The sequence below is a fragment of the Panicum virgatum genome, chromosome 8N (genome assembly GCF_016808335.1).
Source record: "Panicum virgatum strain AP13 chromosome 8N, P.virgatum_v5, whole genome shotgun sequence".
In the NCBI taxonomy this organism is placed as follows: Eukaryota; Viridiplantae; Streptophyta; class Magnoliopsida; order Poales; family Poaceae; genus Panicum; species Panicum virgatum.
Genome location: NC_053152.1, coordinates 29,407,911 through 29,433,419, shown reverse-complemented (window position 1 = coordinate 29,433,419; position 25,509 = coordinate 29,407,911). Strand labels below are relative to the sequence as shown.

General features: G+C 50.9%; 2 protein-coding genes across 6 annotated transcripts; one reads left to right on the top strand and one right to left on the bottom strand.

Moving 5' to 3' along the window:
- The first annotated feature begins 4,433 nt into the window (after positions 1–4,433).
- LOC120686189 (ELMO domain-containing protein A-like) lies at positions 4,434–10,559 on the top strand. 5 transcript variants are annotated; one of them, XM_039968363.1, is made up of 9 exons: positions 4,434–4,862; positions 6,625–6,734; positions 8,703–8,771; positions 9,355–9,470; positions 9,555–9,609; positions 9,692–9,812; positions 9,900–9,947; positions 10,040–10,134; positions 10,214–10,559. In XM_039968363.1, the coding sequence occupies exons 1-9, from the start codon at positions 4,718–4,720 to the stop codon at positions 10,310–10,312; spliced, it is 858 nt and encodes a 285-aa protein (XP_039824297.1). In that variant the 5' UTR covers positions 4,434–4,717; the 3' UTR covers positions 10,313–10,559. The 5 variants fall into 5 exon arrangements, with proteins under 5 accessions (XP_039824297.1, XP_039824296.1, XP_039824294.1 ...); XM_039968362.1 differs by having other exon boundaries at positions 4,437–4,521; positions 4,598–4,862; positions 10,040–10,530; XM_039968365.1 differs by lacking the exon at positions 4,434–4,862 and adding an exon at positions 5,230–6,437.
- On the bottom strand, positions 9,660–12,217 carry LOC120686188 (pentatricopeptide repeat-containing protein At4g21065-like). Its single transcript, XM_039968359.1, has one exon. It carries the CDS (start codon positions 12,196–12,198, stop codon positions 10,744–10,746), a length of 1,455 nt encoding a protein of 484 aa, XP_039824293.1. The 5' UTR covers positions 12,199–12,217; the 3' UTR covers positions 9,660–10,743.
- Positions 12,218–25,509: the final 13,292 nt, after the last annotated feature.

Here is a 25,509-nt window from a genome sequence, read left to right as displayed (position 1 = left end):
TGGCACTCCGCAAATAAGCTCTTTGCCGAGTGCCTTCATTTTGCCGAGTGTATTTTAGGAAGCACTCGGCAAATAAGCGGTTTGCTGAGTGCCCGAAAGACAACACTCGGCAACTTTCTGGTTTCCGGTAGTGATGTAATGGCTAGCCGAACTAGTTATACGAAGAAAGATTTGTGATCATGGTCTTTGAAAAAGTGAGAAATAGTTGCAGTCACCAGGTATATCATATTATTATGGTCCGAGTTAAGATAAAAAAATACATATTAAGGTTGTGTTGTCCCGGGCGCTCCGGATCCTCCTGAGAGCGGCAGTGTGCCGTCAGAGTAGCCGAAGCTAGAGGAGCTACAATTTGTGGCTCCTCCACCGGATGTGAGAGGGAAGGAGTAGAGAAAAGAGGCTATGTGGTACAGTACTTCTACAGTAAATGTCAGAAGGAGCCAGAGCCCTCTGGAGCTGCACAAAACGCCCCCTGAGTTGTTGTTGTTGACTGATGTTTGCTCCAATTTCAGCCATCATCTAACGATTGGCACCCCTTTTAATGGCAACGGTAGCACCAAAAGCATGAGAAAGCGTACTTAACAAACTATTCTAGACTTAGTAGACTCCAATATGTTTAGGCTAATCCACATAGCAAACAGGGGTGCCACATATAGTACCCAGCATGCATAATTGCGTGTTGCCGCCCGCATCAAGTGCATTGCAGCAACATAATTATAAGCATACTCCATTTTAGTATTTTAACCTGTTGGGGTGCTATTACCGTGTCAAGCAATTGTATGTACATAGTGCTCTTCTTTCATTCGAAATTATAGCTGACTTTATCCTTATTCTAGCCTACTAATTCCATGTGCGTGGAGTGCCTTTTTAATAAAATTTCTCCAAATTTAACTGTGTTTATAGAAAATATATTAACATCTCCGATACCAAAATAAAATCACTACGAAGTTATATTTATTTTGAAGTTAAACAGTTCGATTTAGCACATAGCTAAAGTGATCTAAAATTCATTCCAGAACGAGGATTTAGCTAAAGTGATCTAAGATATATTTCATAGATGGATTACTGGTGAAGCCTGCTGGCGTGATGGTGCGTGCGCAGGCAAGCGTGCGGGGCACCTTCCAAATGCAACGACGGAGGATTGGAGACCTGCATTGCATGGCCGGGCAGGAGCAGCCTGCTGGGCAGAGGCATGCGCGGACCATTATTTTGTCTCGTTTCCGTGGCGCACCCGGCGATCGGCGCGGCGACACACGCTGCCGTGTAGCCGCAGCGGACACAATAATGCTGTCCCTCTTCCTCCGCGCCGTCTCCCGCGGCAGATAGGTAATAGGCTATGATGTGAATGTTTCCTTCACAATTCTATTTAATCTTTAATTTTTTTAATTTAAAATTATATAAAATTAGAAACCGATTTTTTTAGGATTCGATTCTTAAATTATCTAAGTTAAAAATTAGGGCTCTTTATCACCCCAAGTGGCAGGGGATCGGGCACACACGGTTCATACATCCGATTTGGTTTGGATCCTGCCACGTGTCTACATGTCTATGTATATTTTTTTAGATAAAAGAGACATTTCAATATTCCGACCTCTACATCACATGGTGTGAAATATACAACCATTGTTAAAAGAGAGAACCATATATGGAGCGGAAAAAGATATATTTAGTTAAGCTATCGTAAATAAAGCTTATTACTAAACCGCCGTCCATTTTTTACGAATGTCTCCATAGCAATAGACTCCAACACTCACAAGTCTCTTCTTTCTGAAGCAAAACCCATAATCTTATCCAGTGTGTTGCCCTGAAAAGGATCTACAAACAAGGTTGTTGGTTCACTTTTAAAAACAATATCGTTTGTGCTTACCCACATGGCCCAACAAACAACACTTACACCTGTAAGTATTAAATTTCTTTCCTTCCACTTAATCCCTTGTAGCCAAGTCCCAAACATATGAATGACATTGTTAGATTTTTGTAGACCAAAGGTGGCGTGAATTATCATTCAAATTAATCTAGCCATATAACACTCAAAAAAGAGATGTTGTAAGTAGAAAACACAAATAGATATCCCTATCACAAACACAAATGGTGCACCAAGCGAACTGAACATCAACTGATAAGGTTTCTTGTGGTAGAACCTCCTACCCGGGTTCCAATCCTCAACTCAGCGTGGTGCTCGTATTTTTCTACATTTATTTTAGGATTTAACTAGCGCTATCTGGTAGGTGACGTGACTGTCAATAGAAAGACGTTTATGATGACTTCATCAATCTCGAGACATATTATCTCCGTCCCAAAATATAACAACTTTTTGACTTGGTCAAATTTCCATTTTTAACCAATAATATTTTCAAAGATAATTATTTTTAAATAAGAATACTACATATTGTGATAATTGGTTTCATTATGAATAAATTAATATCACATTAATGTTGTCAATTTTTTGTAGTTTTCTTGCCATCTACGGTCAAAGTTTAAAAGATTTGACTCGGAGAAAACATAAAAAGAGCTATATTGTGGAACAGATGTAATACTAGATTTCAAGCGTTCTTAACCAATGCATCACATCAAACTGCCTTATTTACTCCCTCAATCTCAATATGTACATAAATCATTGACATATGCTGGAGGATAACCCTAATCCTCTACCTTCTTCCTAGCCGCCATCACCTCCCCTCGCTCTGTCCGCACTCTCTTCGTCTACTACGCTCCATCATTTCTACTAAACAATTCCTCTGTGATACCCTCCTTTCTTGTCTCCAAATACAATTCTTCTCCTCCTCCTCCTCCTCATCATCATCATCGTTGATGTACTCACTTAATAGCAAAACCACAATCTCACCCCTCTCAACCTCTATAGCATGGGTGAACGTTAACCCTGAAAAGGCAAACTTAATCTTTGATCAGTTTGGCGCAGTTGGCTTCGCCACCTGCCCTAGCAAAGCAGAAGATGATATAGTAGATGAGAGGAAAGGTAACCATAATAGATTGCAATCCTCTTATAGCAAGTGTGCATTTACAAAAGATTATTCTCGTTGTATGCCAATATAGGGAACTCAAGTTTAATAATGACCTATAATTAATTACCACTACACATCGAATCCTTTTCTTTTAGTTCCATCCGAATGTACATATGCCAACATAGGGAACTCAAGTTTAATAATGACCTGTATAATTAATTACTACTACACATCAATTTAGGAAAGTAATTCCTATACTAAAACATGAAATTGCTAAACGCTTGGGGGCTACTCCCTCCATCCCAAAATACAAGTCATCCTAGGAATTCTAGGACAACTTAACAAGAAGGTAAAATGATCATGTTTGCCCCTATATATTATTCATATTTGGCACTAATTGATTCTTGCATGCGCATGCACCTTCTAAATAGGGTAGGATGACTTGTTTTTTGGGACAAATTTTGATTCCTAGGATGACTTGTATTTTGGGACGGAGGGAGTATGTTCGAACACGCAACAACCAGCAACTAGATATGAAAAGAAAAATCCAAGAACTCTTTTACAATGTCAACAACTTGATCACTATTTTTTGGTGAAATTACTTATATATATCATTGAAATCAAATCCATCCTTCCTTCAAGGTCATCAAGATTGATCTTGCATTTTCTGGGGTAAATTAAAACTATTATCACCAAAGCACAAAAACTAATACGAAGCTAGGTAAATTAGAAAGAATCCCTTCTGATTATTGGACATGAAAATGAACCGAAGTTCTTACATTGATCCTTTAGTCCTAAAGCTTCTGATCAAATCCTAGCATCTAATCAAGTCCTAGAACATGGCCTAAACTTGAAATGGGAATACAATTAAATACACGCATCCCAATTCTATGATCCAAATCAGGGGACCTACATGGACCCCAGCCCCAAGTGTTAGACCCTAAACAGAAGTAATCCCAATCTTGGCTGTGTTTGGTTAGGGTGGTAAAAAAATTTGGTGAATCTTTTTGTACCTTTGACCACTAATTAGTAGTACTAAATAAAGTCTAATTACAAAACCATCTTTAGAACCCTTGGTAAATTCACGAGACGAATCTAATGAGGTCTTTGACCGCATGATTAGAGGAAGGTTACTATTGCATTACTGTAGCAATCATAGATTAATTAGCCTCATTAGATTCATCTCGAAAAGTTACACTCATCCGTGAAAAAATTTCGCAAATAAATTTCGTTTAGTACTCCATGCATGCATTTGTCATTTTGTGAAAAAAATTTCACCGTGTTGACCAAACACGGCCCTTGTCTAACACGACCTTGTCTGAGATAAGTTAGAGAGAGAAAGGGACACTGCCAAACACACCAGGAGAGAGAGAGGGATCCCAATACAAACATAGATAATTAAACATAAAAGTTTTTTTAAAAAGTAATTTCTTGGTATTTAAATCGGTGCCCTTGTGCCACCGGGGCGTGGCGACAAGCCGCAACGCGACGTGCTCGTCCCCGGAACAGCGCCACCCAACCACGCACGCGACGCCCGCCGCCGCCGCCGCCCCAGCTCCGCGTCCGTCCGCCACCGCCCCCCTCTCTACTTTCCCTCGCCCGGCATTATTCTGACGCGCTCCCACGTCTACCCTCAGCGCCGCGGGGAAGAAGAACCCGCTCGACCGTCCAGCGCGCGGCGCGAGGTGGCCGGCGCCCGGTTACACGCCACGCCACCGTGCAGCAGCAGGGAGCCGTTGGTCGAGAGAGGGCGGGGGATGGAGGCCGCGGCAGCGGCGCCCGAGCCCGCGCAGGCGGCGGAGAGGGACCCGGAGCACCACCACGGCTGTCTTGCCGTCAGGACGTCGCTGCCGAGGTGCGCCCTCGGCGCCGGCGGCGGCTCCTCGCTTGCTGGATCTTCCGGTGAGTCTCTCCCTGATTGATCCCCTTCCTGTCCTTCTGATAATTTTTTTCATACTTTGCAATGTATGATGCCTGCGGTTGCAGTTTCTTCCTGCTCTTCCGTTTACGTAATTGATCTAGCAGTTTCCCAGCATTTATGTAAATTATTTTTTTTACCATGGCTTATCTTGTTGTTCTTGAAGAAGCAGCGAATATTCTCTCGTCTGCTGTGGGCCTCGCTGTGCTGATGACTTCGCGATGATATTCCTCTGTTCTGGCAGAGTTCTTCACTTATTTTCTTGCATTCTTTTCAGGAGTCCTTTTCCTTTCACGACTTTTGCTGCATTTGATGTGCTTTTTTGGGGAATTGGGGTAATGTCATTTTGCGGCACATTGATGTTAGCACCCAGATTAGTACTTGTAGCAGGCAGGAGCAGGACTCATTGATTTTCCAAGGGAAAAAAATTCAGCACTGCATGTGCTTCTCAATCCGGTACTTGGTGTCGCTTTTGCCGCCATTTAACGGCGTAGGTGCGGCAGGATAAACCTAGAGGAACTAATCATGGTTCTTGTCCTTTCTCCCTTTCTTTCAGCGACCAAAGCATCAAAATGTTTGTAGCCACTGCTCTTGCGAATTTATCTATTTTTTTAGATTGTTGGAAGTTTTTATTCTCCACCTATTTCCTACTATGAGATTTGACAATTTGTGCATTCGACATGGAAGTTTAGGCAGTTATTTCTCCCGGTTTGAGGAATGGCTGCTGGTCGTGGAAGTTCTTCAGTATGGCAATGTCTTGAGTCTTGGTTGTATTTTGCCTCATTGTTTTTATGATAACAATTTGTATGCCTTCCCATCCTAGAATAAATTTGGGGCTTTTATTAGGATTGTATTTGAATTTCTAATTCCGAACTTTCAAAGTTGCCAACTGTTCATATAATGCTTATGGAAATTGCAATGGTTAAACACTACTCCATTATTTACAATCATGCTCCTATGAGTTCAGAGTTGCCATCTTTTTTTGTTGCCCTCCTCTCCTTTGCCCTGCTCATTTTGGTACGGACCGATGGGTACCTTTCTTCTTCAAAGACACATCATACATAAGACTAGGCCACATCAACAACTATCTGACAGCAAATTATGGACCATTATCAACAGCAGGGCAAGCCAACAGTTGCTTTAGCTTCTGGGCATGGCTTTGTTGGGCTCGCACGTCTCATTTCGGTGTGAGGCAGCCGATTTGGTAGGAAATTTGGGCGTTGGATCCCCTGACAGATTTTTTGGCAATGAAAAGAGAGTTTGGTGAGAAACTCTAGGGAGGCATTTGTGTGTTTCTCAGATCAAGAACATTGTCATGTAACCTCATGTGAGGGTGGTATCAGTTTGGTAGCTAGGCTACAAAAATACTTGTTTTGTCTTCATCCTATCATGATAGATCCATTTGAGTTTAATAACCATCATAAGCTAGTATTTAAGGTGGTCTATAACCACATCATGAGTGCGTGGTGTGTGTAGTGTCAATAGCCCTTAGACGTCTGACCCTGAAGGTTTTGGCTCTGGGATGCTGGGGCAGCTAGCACTGTGGGCTAAAATTGCCAGTTCAGATATTCTCTTCCTGTCTCAGATCACCTTTTTTGTCTTAACTTTAATCCAGTATATGGAGAATGTCACGTTTGTAACATGTGTACAACTGGTTCTACATTTTCTATTATAAAAAATATGCAATTACACTTATTCAGTTGCTGTTTACTGATTATGTGATGAAGTGTACTTTTTGTTGTGCAGACGAAGCGTCATGTGGATCACCAAGATGGATAGGGCGAGGCCTATCTTGTGTGTGCATCAAGCGAAAAGGGGCATATGAGAGAATATGCATGAACCTCACACCAGTGCAGGTAATAGTTATTGAGTTCTCAGAACTATGTGAAAGTGATCGGGTGCTCTAGCCTAAGAGGGGGAGGGGGTGAATTAGGCACTCTAAAAACTTAGACCTATGGTTCCAACTAGTTTGCACAAAACTTAAACTAAAACATGCTATCTAGAAGTGCAACTAGGTTATTCTAGTGTGAAAACCTCTATCCCAAAAGAGTTTAGCAACCTATAGTCTTTCCTATTAAGAAACTATTCTATGAAAGTAAAGGCACACAAATTGCTAGTATGAAATGCGGAAGCTTAATGAGCGGGATAGGAGATAGCAAACTCTTGACGCGGGTGTTTATCCCGTGGTCGGTTAGCCACAAAGGCACACCTACATCCACGTTGTTGTAGCACTCACTAAGAGTATTGCTACTCGGCCACCAAGTCTCTTCCGTGAACACAATCACGGTCACCTTGGTCCCGGGTTCCACTAAGGAGCTTCTCCACAAAGGATGGGGGTCTCCATGTCCCCCGCACAAAGATGTCGTCGCCGCTCCACACCAAGTTGGAGAGTCGATGACATTGCCGGCGAGCTTTACGCTCCAAGGTGCCGGCGCACCAAGCTCTTGTTTTGGTTCGCTAATGAACCACAACACAAAGGCTCGAAGCCTTGCGATCTCACTCACTAAGAGCTAATCCTTTACACAATACTCTCAAAGTGTGCTAAGGGCTAAGTATATTATCTTGATGCTTTTGTATGGCTTGGAGATGTTCTTGGGTGTGTGTGGGATGTCCAGCAACTCCAGCAATCTTCAAATGGCCGGGGTGAGGCGTATATATAGGCCACCAAGTCTTGTAGCCGTTGCTCCAACGGTCAGCTGAAAATCTGCGTATCACCGGAAGAACCGATGCCTCTGGCAGGGGTAGCGTCGGTTCATCCGGTCACTCTAAGCCACGAAGTAGCCGTTGAACTTCTGACTGCTGCTACAGTGACCACCGGTTGAATCGATGCTTTGTTCTGATGCATCACCGGTTCATCCGGTGCTTAAGGATCTTCTCCTGACAGCTGACGTCATTACACCGATGGTATGCACCAATGATTCACTGGTTCAACCGGTGCTGAAGACTTGGCTCTTGCGCGACTTGCATCATCTCTGGAACATAGGACGCCCAATGCACCGATGCCCTTTCTTGGACCGTCGGTTCAACCGGTGCCTATAGGCAGACTTGGCTTCGACTCCCTTCTGCACCAAAGTACCATGGCGTCGATTTTTCCGACTACCATCGGATGCTCCGATGCCCATGGCGTCGGTTCTTCCGGTGCTACTGACCGAAGAGCTTTCAGGGCGCTGCCCTGAGACCCGCGAGGGGCGGAACCCCCGTAGGGGCGGCCCTTCGGGCCTTGCTACGCCTATCTTCTCTTTCTCTTTGTTATCACTTGAACCTAAAAGCCTGAGAGTGATCATCTTAACAATCATATTAGTCCAAGTGTTGTGTTGTCATTTGATCACCAAAATCACTCAAAATGGCATAAATGGTGCCATGTTCGTTACACTATGCCAATGATCTGTGATGTTGGGTCATTTCATAGTAGGACAATTGGTTTGCGCAACTAAATTCATCAGTGCCTAGGTCTACTTTTTGGGTGAAGAAGACAACAAATAATTGAAGTGGCCACTCGAAAGGACTTCCAAGAGCTTTTGTTTGAGACACTACTATCCTGTCTTCATGTGCATTGAGTATTTAGGTGGTCCTGTATAATTTCAATGTACCATTTAAACAATGCAGGACAAACACAGCAAACTGGGTGGTCCAGATCAAAACTTTATATGAAATTCTCCTTTTGTATGCATGATGTATTTTTGGGAAGATCTTGTACTGCCATGTTTCTGTATCCATATCCCATATTGGGGCTGCGTAGTCAAGAATGAAAAAGTTTAATAGGCAATTTGCTTATTGAGGGTAAAACCACTTGTTATTCTATTTTAATTCCTGCCAATTTGCAGGAAGAAAGGCTTCAGAGATTAAAGCATCGCATGAAGGTTTACTTTGATTCATCTAGACGAGATCACCAGGTGATGTTTGTGCCGCAAGTATGGTAAATGATTGGTAAAACTGATTAGCTCTGCACTAGAGTCTGTCAATCTAAGGTGGAAAACACTGAACTGCATAAAACAACTGCTCCAAGCATTTACTTTTTTTTTTATCTTTGGTGCTGGGAATTTTATACCTTATCAAATAACAATACTAATAGACATCAAACAGAACAGAGCACATTGAGTTATCTCACTTACCCTGCTAACTAACAGTTAAGAGCAGATATATTGTTTTTTTCTGGACAACTGCTCTCCTTGATACTGGAGGGTTTCATGCACAGATTGAAGACTTACGAGCAATATTACTTCTAAGAAACTGAACCCATTAGTACGTTGAAATGCAATTAACTCTTCATTTTCATCATAGTTCTCAGATAGTATGGCCACATAAATTGAATCGTACTAAATCATGCATGCCAAATAGTAATTAGCAAGTGCTGAACTGTTTACTGCTGTGTTACTGGGATTGGCATCTTCACCTGTATAGTTATGTTTCTATTTGTTCTGCTCTATGTCTACTGAATCGTGACGAGTAGCAATGCTAACGGTTACACCGTTACAGGAAGCCCTGAAAGCTCTTTGGCATGCGACATACCCTGATCAAGAACTTCAAGGTTTGATATCTGAACAGTGGAAGGACATGGGTTGGCAAGGAAGAGACCCATCAACTGACTTTAGGTACACTATGCCTGATCTAAACTAAAAATTGTCTGAGTACCTTTCAAAGTGTCAAGTTATGCGACATTGCAATACATGCTACAGAGGAGCAGGATTCATCTCTCTGGAGAACCTTCTATTCTTTGCCAAGACATTCTCTGTAAGCAGTATATAGAGATAGCTTTTCTTTATTTGAATGTGCTCCCTAGCTAGTGAGGAACCATCTAATTTTATTTCTGCAGACATCATTTCAGAGGTTGCTAAAGAAACAGTGTGGTAACAGAGCCACATGGGAGTACCCATTCGCAGTTGCTGGTGTAAACATTACATTCATGATCATGCAGATGCTTGATCTACAGTCAAGTAAGGACTGACCCAGACTCTCCAATGCCATCTTGTTATGACTATAAAAATGTATTTTTTCTAACTAGAAGTTAATATTGATTGCAGCAAAGCCAAGAACATTTGTCCGAGCCATTTTTATTCAAATGCTTTCAGGTAGGACTGCTTTAGCAACTTTTTTGTGCTTCTGCTCTGACATTTTAATGTACCTTCAGTATCCAACGAATTGCTTGACTTCCTTGTCCTAGAGGATGAGTGGGCATTTGATCTGCTCTACTGTGTCGCATTTGTTGTGATGGACAAGCAGTGGCTTGACAAGAACGCCTCTTACATGGACTTCAATGTAAATACCTGCTTATTCACATCTCATCCTCAGTTGGAACCCAAATCTACTTGTCTCATGTTTGTGATGCCACTCGTAGGAGGTACTGAAGTCAACACGAACCCAGCTGGAGAGGGAGCTCATGCTGGATGATGTGATGAGGATCGAAGACATGCCATCATACAGCCTGCTTTGTTAGTGACAAAAATACCAAATACGCAGCGCAGGAGAACATAACTGAGTTTGTGGTTCAACTGTATAGCACCTCCCTTCCTCTGAATTCTAGGAAGAATTTTTTAGCATCTATGTAGAGTGATGGCGTACTTGTGTCATGCTGAATTGGGCCTCTGTAAACAACTCATCAGTGTATTACCATGCGGAATTAGTATTGCCATCATCCGGTCTCAATGTTGGTGATATTCATATTGTCAGAAGTGCAGCATTTATCCTTTGCAATGCTTCGTGCTGTTTTATGCAATTATCAGTCCTCCAATCTTGATCTTAAGATGCATTTGATCCAATCCAACTTTTCCTCTCTCATAGCAGCTTTATATTATCACAAACATGCAGCACATCTGTTCTTCACTTAGTGGACACAAAGCCACCAGCCAGTGCAATTGGACCAGCACCTTATCTGGTGGTGGCGACCTCCAGTCGCTCCGTTGATTCACTGACTGTGCTAGCACCAGGGATCTTCGATAGCCGTTCTCCCTTCATCACCTTCCTCAGCTTGTCCACGTCCTGCCACCTTCCAGCTTCTGCATACAAGTTAGACAGCACAACATACACGCCATGGTTGCTAGGATCCAGTTCCAGCATCTCCACCACCACCCGCTCGGCGATCTCGACGTCGCCATGATTCTTGCAAGCTGTCAGAAGTGCTCCCCAAATCTTGGTGTCCGCTTTGCATTTCATTCCCCTTATCATCTCCTCTGCCTCCGATAGGAGCCCCGCCCGGCCAAGGAGGTTGACCATGCACCCGTAGTGCTGGATGCCTGGAGCGATTCCAAAGTCTATCATGGACCTGAAAAGCCGGCGGGCTTCATCCAGCAGCCCTGCGTGGCAGCACGCTGAGAGCGCTCCGACGAGTGTGATTGCATTCGGCAGCACACCCTCCTGCTGCATCCTCTCGAACACTTCCAGCGCGCGCTTGCCATGGCCGTGGTGCGCCAGCCCCGAGATCAGGGCGTTCCAAGTAGCCGCCACGCGCCGCTCCGGCATCCCGTCGAACACCGCCACCGCCTCCTCGATGGCGCCATTCTTGGCATACATGTCAACGAGCGCCGTGGCGAGGACGGTCCCCTCCGCCACGCCGCGAGCCACCATGAGATCGTGCACGCGGCGCCCCATCTGGAGCCCACCCGACGCGGACCGCGCGCACGCGGACAGCACAGATGACAGCGTAGCGCCGCACAGTTCAAATCCCTCGCGGACCATCTCGTCGAACACCGCCAAGGCGCCCTCGTGCCGCCCGTTCTGCGCGTACGCGGAGACGACGGTGGTGTACAGGTTCGCGTTCCGCTCGGGCACCGCGTCGAACACCCTGCGCGCGGCGCCGAGGCGGCCGGCCACGGAGTAGGCCCGGACGAGCCCATTGGCGACGTAGCCGTCGAGGTGCACCCCGCGCCGAATGGCGAGTGCGTGGAGCTGCCCGGCGACGGGGAGCGGGTGCGGGAGGCGCGCGGCGGCCTTGAGGAGGAAGGAGAAGGTGTGCCGGCCGGGCGCGGCAAGGGCGCCGGTGGCCCGGAGGCGCGCGAAGAAGGGGAACGCGGCGGCAGGTTCCGAGGAGGAGGCGAGTGCGCGGAGGGTGGTGTTGAGCATGAAGGTGTTGGTGGCGATAGGGACGGAGGAGAGGAGCGCGAGCGCGTCGGCGGCGGGGTCCGGGGAAAGCGCGGCGTAGGCGGCCAGGAGGCGAGACGCCGCGAAGGCGTTCTCGGCGAGGCGGCCGGAGACAAGCATGGCCGCGTGGACGCGGGCCAGCGCGCGCGTGGTGGTGCAGCGGTCGGCGAGGAGGGAGAGGTTCAGGCGGCGGCTGACGGGGGCGCCGGCGGCTGACGCGGCCGCGGCGAGCGGCGTTGATGGCATTTGCCTCGGGTGACTTGGATCGATCGGTAGTTGGGAGGTGAAGTGGCCGAGGTAGTTCCATTTCTATAATTTCCTTTGTCACGAATCGCGACCAAGCGAAAATAATGGCCTTGTTTGGTTTTCGGTGCTACGAAGTACTAGAAAACTTTGATTTAATTACGATATTAAATAAAATCAATTTATAAAATCAACTCCAGAACCCTGCACTAAAAACCCTAAAGAATCTAATGAGGTATTTGACCACGTGATTAGAGAATTGTTAGTCAATTAATTAACGTCATTAAATTTGTCGCAAAAAATTATACCCATTTCTGAAAAGGTTTTGCAAATAGACTTCATTTAGCACTTTATGCATGCGAGATTCTTTTTTTTCTTTAGAAGCGTGCATTCTAGGAATCCTAGAATAGTATCCGTAACCAAACAAGGTGTCGCTGCGGGAAATGGGCGACTACTAAACTACTCCATTACTCGTTTGTTGTGCGTTTGATCGGATATGGTCTAGCACGCAAAGACTCGAGGATTTAGACTGATTCAGACCAAATGTGCCCTACGTCCAGTATGGGGGTGGTGTTCTTGCTCTATTGCTCTCGAGTCCGGATGCTCAAAGTTCAGAGGGGAGCTTACAAGCTGGTCAAGCAGTGTCGAACGCGTGGGAGTCTAACCCTTTCCTACGTGGGGGGCTTTTCCTTTTATAGTCCAAGGTGGGGCCCCCATTTACAAATATCTAGCGCTGTGTCTCGGCACCGTCGGGGTGCGCTTCGTCCTTGTCAGTCGTCGGGGCCCACTCGGTCGGTCGGGAGTGGGCAGGTTTGATCCTGGCGATCTTCTTGGGCAAAGGATGATCCTGGCGATCTTTTTGGGCAACGCGTTCCCCCCGGTGTTGTCCCATCCCGGCCCAGTCGGGGCGGCGCGACCACTTGGACGGTCGCTTGGGGATCACTTCCGGTCTTGTCCGCTGGAGCCTACGTCCTTGTCTGCGGGACTATTGCGTGCCTCTCTTGTGTAGCCCCTGTCAGCCGGACGGCGCGTCCGGTGAGGGGTGTCTTACCGAGGTCTGGACGGGGACGTCCGGTCAAGCTCGCTGGCGTAATGAAATGGTGCGCAGGGGCAACTATCATTACGGCGGGGGGAGGCAGCGTCTGTGGATGCCCCCTCCCATTGTGTCACGGGGCCCGCGCGAGCGGCGCTGTCCCCTTGTCTGGGAGTCCTGCTGTCTAGGCCCCCGCCGCAAGATAAGGAGAGCTGGCGTCCTGGAGCTTGCACGGGGCCTATCTTGTCCAGCACGTCTGTCAGGAGCGCGCGGCGTTCTTGGAGCGCACGTCTCGGGTCATCGGCATGGCTCTGATCCGGGGCGCCAGGTCGGGGGGCCGCCATGAGTCTCGGGAGGTCGGGCTCCTGGACTCGTTGGCTTAGGAGCGAAGGCAGCTCCTAGCGCTGGTTAGTGGGCCGTCCCGTTCTTTGGCCCAACGAGTCTGATGGGCTTCCGCTCGCACGAGTCGGGCCCGTCAGGGGTCCCGGGTTTACACCCCCGTCAGAGGCCCCCGAGCGGCTCTGCGATTTTTAATAATCATGGAGCCGCTGGACTTGGTCTTGATGACCCCTGACCGGGGCGTCCCATCCAACTGCCCATGTCTTCAGCTTTCGGCGTGCGCCAGTGATGGCGTGACGGGGTCTAGCCCGTCTTGATGGTCGACTGGAGCCCCGGTGCTGTGGAATCTCGAGGACGGTCATCGCATCCCGTCGCCCTGTCGTGGATGCCTCGTTTTCCCCCCTGCCCAGGATCGCCTCCCATTGGTGGGTCGTGCGGCGATCGTGCTCCGAGTGGCGCGACGGTCGCTTGGCGAGCTGGCGCCTTCCCGTCGGCATTCAAGAGGGGGTTTGGCTGGGTGAGGACCTCTTGGTGTGCCCTGTTTCAGCTGGCCCGCTGACCGCTGGTGCCGTTTACGTCCACGTTTGCCTATAAATAGGGGCGTTGTGGATACATGGTTCCACACAAGAAAACGGATCATGAAAATCCCTTTGGTAGTTCTCTTCCTCACACCCCACACCTGTCCTCCAGATGAGAGTGGGCATGGTTCATGTTTCTGGTGCTAGAAGAATGCATTCGAACGGCGGGGGGATCTTCCTCAGGCATGAACTCGTCAGCGAGTTCATCCCTCCAACCGCTGCTCGGCGCCGACAAATCCGAGGGCTTGCTACTGGAGTTAGGCAAACCAGGCCACTGGTCTGCCGGCTCCCTTGCCAATCGGCGAGGGGGGCTCCCAGCTTCTGGTGGCCTCCTTGGACTCCCCTCGGCGTCGGCTCGGAGACTTGGTGGTGGTGCGGACCTTTCCTGCCACGGGGGTCGCCCCTCTGCGTCCTTCTTGCAATTGCCGCTTTCCCGAGATCTCGGGTGGGCATCTCACGCGTCGTCGACGCGGAGCCGCAGATCCACTGCCTCATCTTCCAGCTATAGCTGGAAGGTGGCACAGCTTGGCGCTGTTCTTTGCGGCAGCGGGGGACAGTCACGGGCTCCTCTCTCATCAGGCAGGGTGGTCTTGCAGCCAAGATGGGTGTCCGGACCTCTTTTCGGAGGTGGGCGGTTAGAGTGGTGCGACTGGAAGGCGTCGTGGCCAACGGAAGGAGATTATGGTCCGTCTTTCAGTGCCTGAGGTTGATACCCAGAAGCAGGCGCCGACGGGGAGTTTTGGGCTAACCTCAGCCCCATTAAACTCCCCCTCGTCGGCATCATCTGCCTCTGTCTCCGCCGGGGCTTTTCGGCGCGGCTGATTGTAGGAGAAGGCTTGCGAGGTGCTACAAGAAGTCTTGCGACGTTCTTTGGCCATGTCCTCCAGCTTGCCAGGTAGCAGTCATTGCCTTAGCCCCTTTTTGTTGCTCCCTTGGTGGGAGTAAATGGATTTGATCCATTGTATCCGATGTTTCCCTAAGTTGAGAACAGCCAGCTTTCGTTTGTTGTAACAGCTCTTGGCCGATTGTCGTAAGGAGAGGATTGATGAAATAAAGTTTTGCCCGGGGGCGTTTTCATCTGTTTATTTACCGCACTATTTTTTTTTATTTTCATGCCTCAACGATAAATGACTCCACTGCGATCTGTGGTGATCGGAGGAGGTGAACCCTACCACTTGACCTAGATGGCCCGGAATGGCGGGTTCGGTGAGCTCGATAGCGGGTACGCCCATTTAAGGACAATCCGAGTGAAGTCCGACCCTGCCGCGGACGACCGGGTCGACGGAGCCCCATTGGGAGCACTCCACTGCTCTATAGCCCGCATCCCAGTCAGATACTCGAGCTGTCAGCCAGCTCGGGGGGCCTAGATGGCCTCCCCCTGGATGGGATTCCGTGGAACGCTAGAGGCCGGATCGGACAAGAAATTTTGAGATGACCCGACTACTGCCGGGGCAGGTCGGGCTTGGGCCGCTTGGTGCTCGTCTCGGTTTTTCTTACCTGGCTTTTTGAGTCAAGGCGGCGCGGAGCCCTCAGCGGACTGGCCTTCGAACCTTGAGATCGAATCGTGCGGTTGTGATTCGTTTGAGACATGGAAACGGTTCGCCGTCTTCCTTGCAATTGGAAACAAATTGACGACGGGGGTTTAATTGAAACTGTGGAACACGCACTCGTGGAGCAGATGTGTCGCGCCGGTTGCTGCGGAGAGGTCCGTCTATGCCGGCTTGTGTCTCGAGGTGTCGCTTCGCTCGGGAACCACAGCGGAGTGATGATGATGGCCTATTTAACCCCCTGCCTCCCGTCGTCTCATCTCCGTCGACATTGTTGCCTGCCAATTCTCGGAGAAAAACAGAGAGAGGGGAAAGGGCGAAGGCGCAGGGGAAAAAAGGAGGAGGAGGAGTGCTAACCGCCTTCACCGTCGTCATCGATCTTCTCGCAATGGCCGATGGCAAGCGCCCCCGTGACGAGGAGTCCGTTGCTCCGTCGCGTGGTCTGCCGCGGGCGTGCCACGAGCTCTTTCGGGGAAGGTACCTTTCGACGCCATCCTCGTTCTTTCATCCCTGCATTTTGCCTTGCTGTGTTCGTGATGATACATGCGTGGTGGCAGGCTGCCGTCGACGGGTCTCGGGGCGTGGATCGCGGGGCAAGGCGGTGTTGGGCCATCGGGCGGCCTCATCGCTTTCGGATCCTCTTCATCTGGCGAGCCCCCGACGCAGGGTGGTGCTGGGATGTCTATTGCCGCTGCCAGTGGTTCGGCGTCGTCCTCCGTCGTGCCCCCGGCACTGGTCGTTGCGGCGCCATCGGTCGCTGCCGTCGTCCGGCCGGGCCTGCCCGCGCCGTCCGGCGCGTCCTCCGAGTCCGACCCTGCAGAGGTTCACCCGGACATACCAGTGCTGCAGCAGGACTGCGATTTGGCGCGCGGACGCTACTCGGCTGCCTCGATCGAGGTTGAGCACCTGTGGGAGAGCCTGCAGGCGGTCGAGGTGGTTCGGGGTGCGGCCGAGGAGGAGGTATGCGCGGCGAGGGATGCTGCCGCGGACGCCCAGTCCCGGGCCTTTGGTGAGTTCTATTCTTGATCGTGCCTCCTGTCCCCTGTTTCTCCTACATCTCATAGTTTTTACCTGTAGTGCTGGAGGAGGAGTTGGAGGCCGTTCGCCGTGAGGTGACGGACTTGCAGCGCCGTCTCGGCGAGTTGGAGGCCCAGCGCGAGGCCCTGGAGGAGGGCGCACTCGCCGTCTTTCGTGTGGTGGAGCCGCAGGCGCCCATGCGGGTGGATCAGCTCCACGCCCTCCCCGAGATCATCCGCTCGTCGGTGAGGCTGGGGATCCATCGTGGTGCCGTCGCTGCATTGGCCTCCGTCCGGCTGCGCACTGGGGTGCACCTCGAGGGAATCAACCCCGGCTTCTCGGAGAGCTCTAGCGCGGCAGTTCGTCGGCGGGCCATGCTGGACTTCGCCGGGTTCGGGCGGGTCATCGCGGCGGAGATGGACGTCGGCGACCTCCTGCGACACGGCGCTGACCCGGAATTGGACGGCCCGACGGGACGGTGACAGAGCGCGGGACTGGCCGGCTGTCAGTTTATATTTTGTTTAATCATGAAATGTATGTAAGTGCTGTGTCCCAAGCCGTTCGTATGTCTTGGGAGAACATCTGGGGCGTTCATCGTGCGTGTGGCGCCCCTAACTATGTTTAATTTCGTGTTTACTTTCCGTGTTTTTGCTCCGTTTTCTGTCGCGCTCGGGTTTGTTTTTTCGGAGAGGTTCTGGGAGTTTCTGTGTGTTGTGTGGTAGGATAAACCGGTGTGCGTGTGCTGCATAGTTTTCCCCAGTGAGGCCCCCGAGCGCCTTGGCCTAAGAGTGCTCAGGGCAAGAGGCTGTAGAGGCAAAAAACAACAGAAAGTAGGTCTGCCCCCCGAGCACTCCGAGCCAAATGGCATTGGGTCGGGGTGCTGGAAACTAGAGAGCTTGTGTGTGCTGTGAGCATGTATAAAATGTAGGTGTCCGGCCCCCGAGTGATTCCGGGTTGGTAGTGGCTGGGTGAGTGCACAGTGTTGTGCGGGAGAAAAAAAAATCGACAGGTGTCGGGCCCCCGTGTGCGCCGAGCCGGAAGTGGCCGGGTCAGGGCACTTGGACTGAGCCGTTAGTGCTTCTTACGGGAAGAAACGCCATATCTGTTCTATGTTCCAAGAGTTGGTCAGAATGTTACCGTCGGAGTCTTTTAGCTTGTAGGTGCCTGGACGTATCACCTCTGCGATGCTATAGGGCCCTTCCCTTGGCGGTGAGAGCTTCTGCTTGTCCTTCGTCGACATGACTCGTCGCAAGACGAGGTCTCCAACCTGCAGCGTCCTCTCCCGTATGTGCCTCTCGTGGTACCTGCGTAAAGTTTGTTGGTAGCAAGCCGATCGGTGTAGCATAGCTAGCCTTGCTTCCTCTAGGACTTCCATGGCGTCCCTTTGGGCTTTTGCTACCGTTTGTGGGTCAAAAGCTTTGACTCTTAGCGCACCGTAGTCCAGATCAGAAGGCAGCACGGCCTCGGAGCCGTATGTTAGGAAGAAAGGTGTTAGTCTTGTGGACCGGTTAGGCGTGGTTCGCAAGCTCCAGAGCACTGCCAGCAGCTCTTCCACCCAACGACCCGCGAACTTTTTGAGCATATAAAAAATGCACGGTTTGAGCCCTTGGAGTATTAAGCTGTTAGCTCTTTCTACTTGCCCATTTGTGCGTGGGTGTCCGACTGATGCCCAGTCGATCCAGATCCTGTTTCCTTCCGCGAACTCTTGGAAGTAGTGACCTATGAAGTTGGTCTCATTGTCGGTGATGATGGAGTTGGGCACGCCAAATCTGTAGACGATGTCCAGGAAGAACTTGACGGCCGCCTTGGAGTCGATCATAGTTATCTGTTTTTGCCTCTACCCATTTTGTGAACTTGTCGATTGCGACAAGTAAGTGGGTGAACTCTCCTGGTGCCTTCTTGAGTGGTCCGACCATGTCTAGACCCCATACAGCGAATGGCCATGTTATGGGAATGGTCTGAAGGGCTTGGGCTGGTAGGTGGGTTTGTTTTGCATAGAATTGGCAGCCTTTGCATGCGCGGACGATTTCTTCTGTGTTGCGCAGTGCTGTTGCCCAGTAAAATCCTTGTCGGAAAGCTTTTCCGACTAGGGAGCGTGGTGCAGCGTGGTGTCCGCAGATCCCGGCATGTATCTCGAGAAGAAGCTCCTTGCCTTGAGCAATGGGGACGCACTTCATGAGAATGCCAGTTTCTGAGGTGCTGCATTTGTAGAGCTCGCCGTTGATTACGGTGAAGGTTTTTGCTCGTTGGGCTATCCGGCGGGCTGCGTTGCGATCCTCGAGGAGGACTTTGTGAAGGAGATAAGCCAGTAGGTTAGCTCTCCAATTTGTGTTGTTTGCCTGGCATGGGTGGGGTTGGCCCGTAGCCAGACAAGTTGGGCCCCCAGGTATCTGGTCGGGGGCTGGGTCGGAGGGGGTGTGCTTTGTTTTTGGTGCATGCTCTGTTTCCTCTGTTTTTGTCCTGTCTGCGGCCAGCTGTTTCTCTCGCGCTGACGGCACGTTCAGGTCGTTGACGAAAACGCCACTAGGCGCCGTCTTGCGCTCGGCGGCCATTTTTGCGAGAGCGTCCGTGTCGGGGTTTTGTTTCCATGGGATGTGGTGGAGCTCCAGACCCCGGAATCTCCCTTCCAGCTTGCGGACTTCCTGGCAGTATGCGTCCATGAGAGGGCTCTCACAATTGGAGTTCTTCATGACCTGGTCGATTACCAGCTTGGAGTCGCTATAGACGTACAGGCGGGTTGCCCCGATGTCGATGGCTATGCGGAGGCCGCTGATGAGTGCCTCATACTCGGCCATATTGTTTGACGCAGGGAAATGGAGGCGGACTGCGTACTGGAACTTGCCTCCTTCTGGGGAGACCAGGATGACTCTGGCCCCCGCGCCGGGTCCCATGACCGACCCATCGAAGTAGAGGGTCCAGTACTCATGAGAGATTTCTGGGGTCGGGGCTTGAACTTCCGTCCACTCGGCGATAAAATCGGCCAGGGCCTGAGACTTTATCGCCATGCGCGGCACGAACTTGACGTCATAGCCCATCAGTTCAACTACCCATTTGGAAATCCGCCCCACGATGTCACGGTTGCGGACAACTTCACCGAGTGGGAACGAGGTGATGATTGACACCTCGTGTTCGGTGAAATAATGTTGCAGAGGAGTTTTTGTGTCTGTGGGTACCGCGACTTGGTGTCCGTCAGCACCTTGTTGACGAAGTACACGGGACGTTGGACCTTGAGGGTGTGTCCTTGCTCTTCCCTTTCAACCACCAGGGCGGCGCTGACCACATGGTTAGTGGCTGCCAGGTAAAGCAAAAGGGGTTCGCAGGGATCCGGAGCCACGAGCACCGGTGGAGAGGATAAGAGGGTCTTGAGGCGGTCGAGAGCCGTCTGTGCCTCCACCGTCCAGACAAAGGTGTCGGATTTCTTGAGGAGCTTGTACAGTGGCAGGCCCCATTCTCCTAACCGAGCAATGAACCGGCTGAGCGCTGCTAGGCACCCAGTTAACCTCTGGACGCTCTTGACGCCGCGAATGGGCCCCATGTTAGTGATAGCCGCGATCTTGTTGCGGTTGGCTTCGATGCCACGCTCGGACACCATGTACCCGAGAAGTTTGCCCTTAGGCACACCGAATGTGCATTTCTCAGGATTCAACTTGATGTTGAACCTCCTGAGATTTGCGAACGTGGTGCCTAGGGTGGCGACCAGGTCATCCGTGCGCGATGTCTTGACGACGATGTCATCAACGTAGATCGCGACCGTAGCCCGAGGCGGATCCAGCCGGTCGGGGTCGATCGGCGGGTTGATCTGGTCTGAAAAACAGGCTTGCATGCATCGCTGGTATGTTGCCCCTGCATTCTTGAGACCGAACAGCATCGATGCGTAACAATATGAGCCAAATGGCGTGATGAAGGATGTCGCGAGCTGGTCGGATTCCTTCATCGCTATCTGGTGATAGCCTGAGTAAGCGTCCAGAAAAGATAAGATTTCACATCCAGAGGTGGAGTCAATTATCCGGTCTATCCTAGGTAAAGGAAAAGGGTCTTTGGGGCAAGCGTTGTTCAGGCTGGTGTAATCGACACACATCCTCCATTGACCTATTTTATTTTTTACAAGGACTGGGTTGGAAAGCCAGTCGGAGTGATAAACTTCTTTTATGAAGCCGGCAGCTAATAGCTTAGCTATCTCCTCTCCTATGGCCCTACGCCTCTCGTCGTCGAAGCGGTGCAGTCGTTGCTGGACGGGCTTGGATCCCGGCAAAATGCGGAGCTCGTGCTCGGCGACCTCCCTTGGGATGCCCGGCATGTCGGACGGCTTCTAGGCAAAAGTGTCCTTGTTGGCGTGGAGGGAGTCGACGAGCGTGTGTTCCTATTTAGCCGACAGCTAGGAGCCGACCCATACCGTCTTGGTTGGATCGGCGTCGTCGACCGCAATCGACTTGGTCTCGTCAGTTGAGATGAAGGTCGGCACCTGGCTAGGCTTGCCAGGGTCGGGACGACACTCGAGAGTGGTGGCGCAGAGCTGGCCGAGCTCAGCCGAGTTCGCCGCGGTGGTGGCGAGGCCGAAGTACTCACGGCTGCTGACGTAGCCTGCTCAAAGGAGCCACTCACGGTTATGACCCCGTTCGGGCCCGGTAGCTTGAAATTGAGGTAGGTGTAGTTGGGCACCGCCATGAACTTGGCGTAGGCGGGGCGCCCGAGAATGGCGTGGTATGCTCCCTTCCAGTCCACCACCTCAAACGTGAGGGTCTCGGTGCGGAAGTTGGCTTTGCTGCCGAATGTGATCGGCAAGTCGATGTTGCCGGCCGGGTACGCCTTCATGCCCGGCAGGATGCCGTAGAAGGGGAAGAGAGATTCCCGCAAGCAGGCTTGCGGGATTCCCATGGCTTCCAGGCTGCTGTCCCCATCCATCAGCACCTTGGACATGCGCATGTTGCTGACGACGGGGTCGACGACGAGAGGGTAGCTTCTAGGCTGAGGGATGCTGACCGGATGGTCATCTTGATCAAAAACGATGGGCGTGGACACCCACTTTAACTTTCTAGGAATGGAACTTGCGGCAGCACAAACCTCGTGGAGACGAACCTTCTGCAGACGCTTGGAACACTCATCCTCCAGGCCGCCGATGATCACCAAGCACCGATCCACGTCCGGGAACTTTCCTTCCGCCGGCTTCCCTTTGTCCTGGTTGGCGTCGGGCCGCTTGTCATGGCCGTTGCCGTTGGTCTTGGCTGTCCTGCGGAGAAGGCGCTTCATCATAACACAGTCCTTGAACTTGTGGTTCACCGGATAGCCATGGTTGGTGCATGGCTTCTTCAGGAGCTGGTTGAAGTGGTCGTTTCTTGGGGGCGCTTATCTTGGCGCTCGGTTGCCGCGACCTCACCGGCGGCGGGAGGTCGGCGATTCTTCTTGCTCTTCCTATCCTCGCGGCTCTAGGAAGGCCTGTCGTGGTCATGTTGCTTTGCCTTTGCCGCGTGCTGGTCTCGCTCGAAGACAGTCCCAACAGCCTCCACGCCGGAGGCATGGCTGGTGGCCATCTCCAGGAGCTCGTGCGTGGTGCGCGGCTTCTGGCACCCCAGTTTGTGGACCAGGGTCTTGCAGTGCGTCCTGCTTGCAGTTCTTGAGGTCCCAAAAGTTACCAGGACGTACGTACGAGCCTTGAAAATTGCCGATGAAGACTTTTTGGAGGTCTGCCCAGCTGCCGATGGAGTCGGCGGGCAAGAACTCCAGCCAGACGCGAACGTTCTCTCCAAGGCATATTGGAAGATACTGGATGATGAAGCGGTCGTCGCTCGCTCCTCCGGCCCAGCATGCAAGCCGGTAGTCCTCCAGCCACACGCCGGGGTTCGTATCCCCAGTATACTTCACGATGTTCGCCGGCGGCCGGAAGCGCTGGGGGAAAGGTGCCCCATGGATCGCCTTGGAAAAGGCGTTTGGCCCAGTGGGGTCCGAGCTCGGACTCCGATCGCGATCCACGTTAGGGTCGCAGGGGCGTCCCCCTCGCCAGAGCGGTGAGTGCTCCGGGTTGGGTGCGTATGCCCGCGCGTCCTCTGCTCGAGCTGTAACACCCGGTTTACAAAAGGACATAAACCGAGCAATCATATACGTGCCAGGATCAAGTCACACGTATATACAACAGAATGAATAGTATATCACAGTACATATCACGTAAAAAGATATAATAAAGCGAGTACGAATGTTGTTTATTACATGAATGACAAAAATGTCTGATACAACAGAAGCGTAAAAACATATACGTAAACTCTCGTTGAAGCTGGGCACCACAGGGACGTCGACTGGGAGACGAACGCCTAGAAGTCCTCGTACTCCTGGTAGCTCCGGGTGAACTCCTCCGCGTCGCCAGGAACTGAGCAGCAGTAGGGTGTTCCCAAAGAGAACAAGAGGAAAAGAGTAGAGTATGCAAGAGTGAGTACGCAACTTGTACTCAACAAGTATAACACAAACTATGAGGCTCTAAGGTTGGCTGACTCAACTGCATTAGCTTTTAATCTTGGCAAAATTTTATTAAAGCTAATTACTACAAGTTTATGAAATTACCATAACCCAGTTGCATAGAAATTAATCAAATTAATTAAGAACTTCTGAGGACCACACCGAAACCACCAAGGTAACCCCACTGATCAAAAGGAGGATCTGGGCCACTCATGACTGTGAGCATGGCTAGTATACCAGTTTTACAATCTGCAGAGGTTGCACATCTTTACCCACAAGTCATGAGCTACGCTTGTTGTTCATCACACTTCCGTAGGTGAGATGACTAGCAAACTCACTACGAGGCCATTACAAAGGACCACGTTAGTAAGGTGTAACCGCTAAGGATTCAGGCTCTGCAACGATGGGGCCCACCTCGAGGGGGTACAAGATAACATAGACCAAGCCTCGCAGCGCAGGGACCATTGAAGCTCACCCCCCTCTTGCCCCGTCGGTAAGTTACTCCCGAACCAAAATGACCTAATTAGTAAGCCAAGACCATCCCATTCTAGTCTTGTGGTTGTGCGGTTGTCCCAGGTTGTCACTCTAATGAAGTATGGTCCTTATGGAGAGTAGCTAGCACAAAACACAGTGCGAGCCCCCTAAACCAAGTTTCTAGAAAAACCAATTTTTAACGAGACGTGCGCCACTCAAGCGGGCCACTCCCAGAATTAAGTTGCATATACCATTAATCAAATAAATTAAAAAGGACCAAGTGTGTTATAGCGCGGCACCTAGCACAACTACCAAAATGCAACCCAAGGGATATATATAAAGGGTATAAAGTGGCTAGGAAAGTCCTTATAGGCATATAGTATTAAAATGCAGTATGAAATTATATTTAAAAGTGATAGGTGGTGTTCATGTTATACTTGCCCTCCTCAAAGTTCTCCTGCTGCTCAAACTGCTGTGAAGACGGTGGCTGCTCCGGGTACTGGTACTCCTCCGAAGGATCAACGGCTACTCACGATCGCAATGCCAAAACAAGTCCAGCACATACACATACATGCAAACAAGAGCAAACACTAAGAAACAGTACAACAATACATAAAAACAGCAACCAAAACTAGTCTAGAACTATTCTATGCATTACAACGATCGCGTGGACATAAAGAACACCTAAAACGGAGCTAGAACGTGAAAACTAGAGCTAAAACTAGGTCTAGGGACTAAACTACGAGAAAAACTAAGGTTCCAGGGGCTTATGCGCAAAACTAGGGACTAGAATCTAAAAATAGAAAATATCCGAGGGCTAAAGCGCTAAAACAACCGGGCTGGACTGCGGGTTCAAAACTGGGAAAGCTCAGGGGTCTAAATGAATAAAACAGGGCCTAGATGTAAATATTTTTACACAGTCATGGACTGCGGGTTGATATAGGGAAAGGCGGGGGAACCTTTGCAAAATTTATAGGCGCTGACCGTTCTCTGCTGGTTTGACTCCGGGCCGGCTGACGTGTGCTGACGTGGCGCTGACGTGGTGGCCACGTGGCGCTGACGCGGATTACACAGGGCAAGTGGCGTCTTCTAGTTCGTTGGTGAAGGGGTACGCAGGCTTTTAATCTCATCCGTCCACACGGGATTGGACGGCTAGAGAGGATTAAGCGCGCAGGTGGCGGCTCAGGTCGCCGGAACAGAGGTTCCCGCAGCAGCGCCTCACCGGAGTTGGCCGAACTCGGCCTTCCCGGGGTCAACTCGATGGGTTCTTGGGTCGGGAGGACTAGCGACCTGGGTATTCTACCTGAGCCATGAGCGGGGCATGCCGAGGCTCTGAACATCGGGCGCGACTGCGGCAGCGGCTCTGCATTGCGGAGCTCGCCGGCGTAGCGCGTTCGGGTGGTTTCCGTGCCGGGCCAGGGGTGCAAAGGGTGCAGGGAGCTTCCGTGGACCGAGGGCAAACCAGAGCAGTGCTAGCACTGGGTCGTGGAGCGCTGCTGCAAGTCCACCACGGCGAACTGCGGCTTCGCAGCGGTGGAGCACCAGTCGTGCGGCGTTCCCGCACTGAAAATGGCCTACGGTCTGAGCTAACTAGCGCAAAGGAACCAGGGAGACTCTGGGGTGCTTACTGAAGGCTTGGGTCGGCCGGAGCTGCAGCGCAGGGGAGTCCACGGCGAGGTCGGGCGGCGGCGCTGGGACGAAGCTCGCGGTCCCGGCGGTGCAGGGCTCCTCCGGGCTCCTGGGCTTCATAGGTTGACGTGTGGTGTCCCTACGAAGCCAGAGCCGGGGTCAGCTGGGGCCGATCCGCACCGGCGGCGAGAAATTGCGGCGTCGGAACGATCTCACCACTTGGCGGTGCAGATGAAATTCCGGCGAGGTGTAG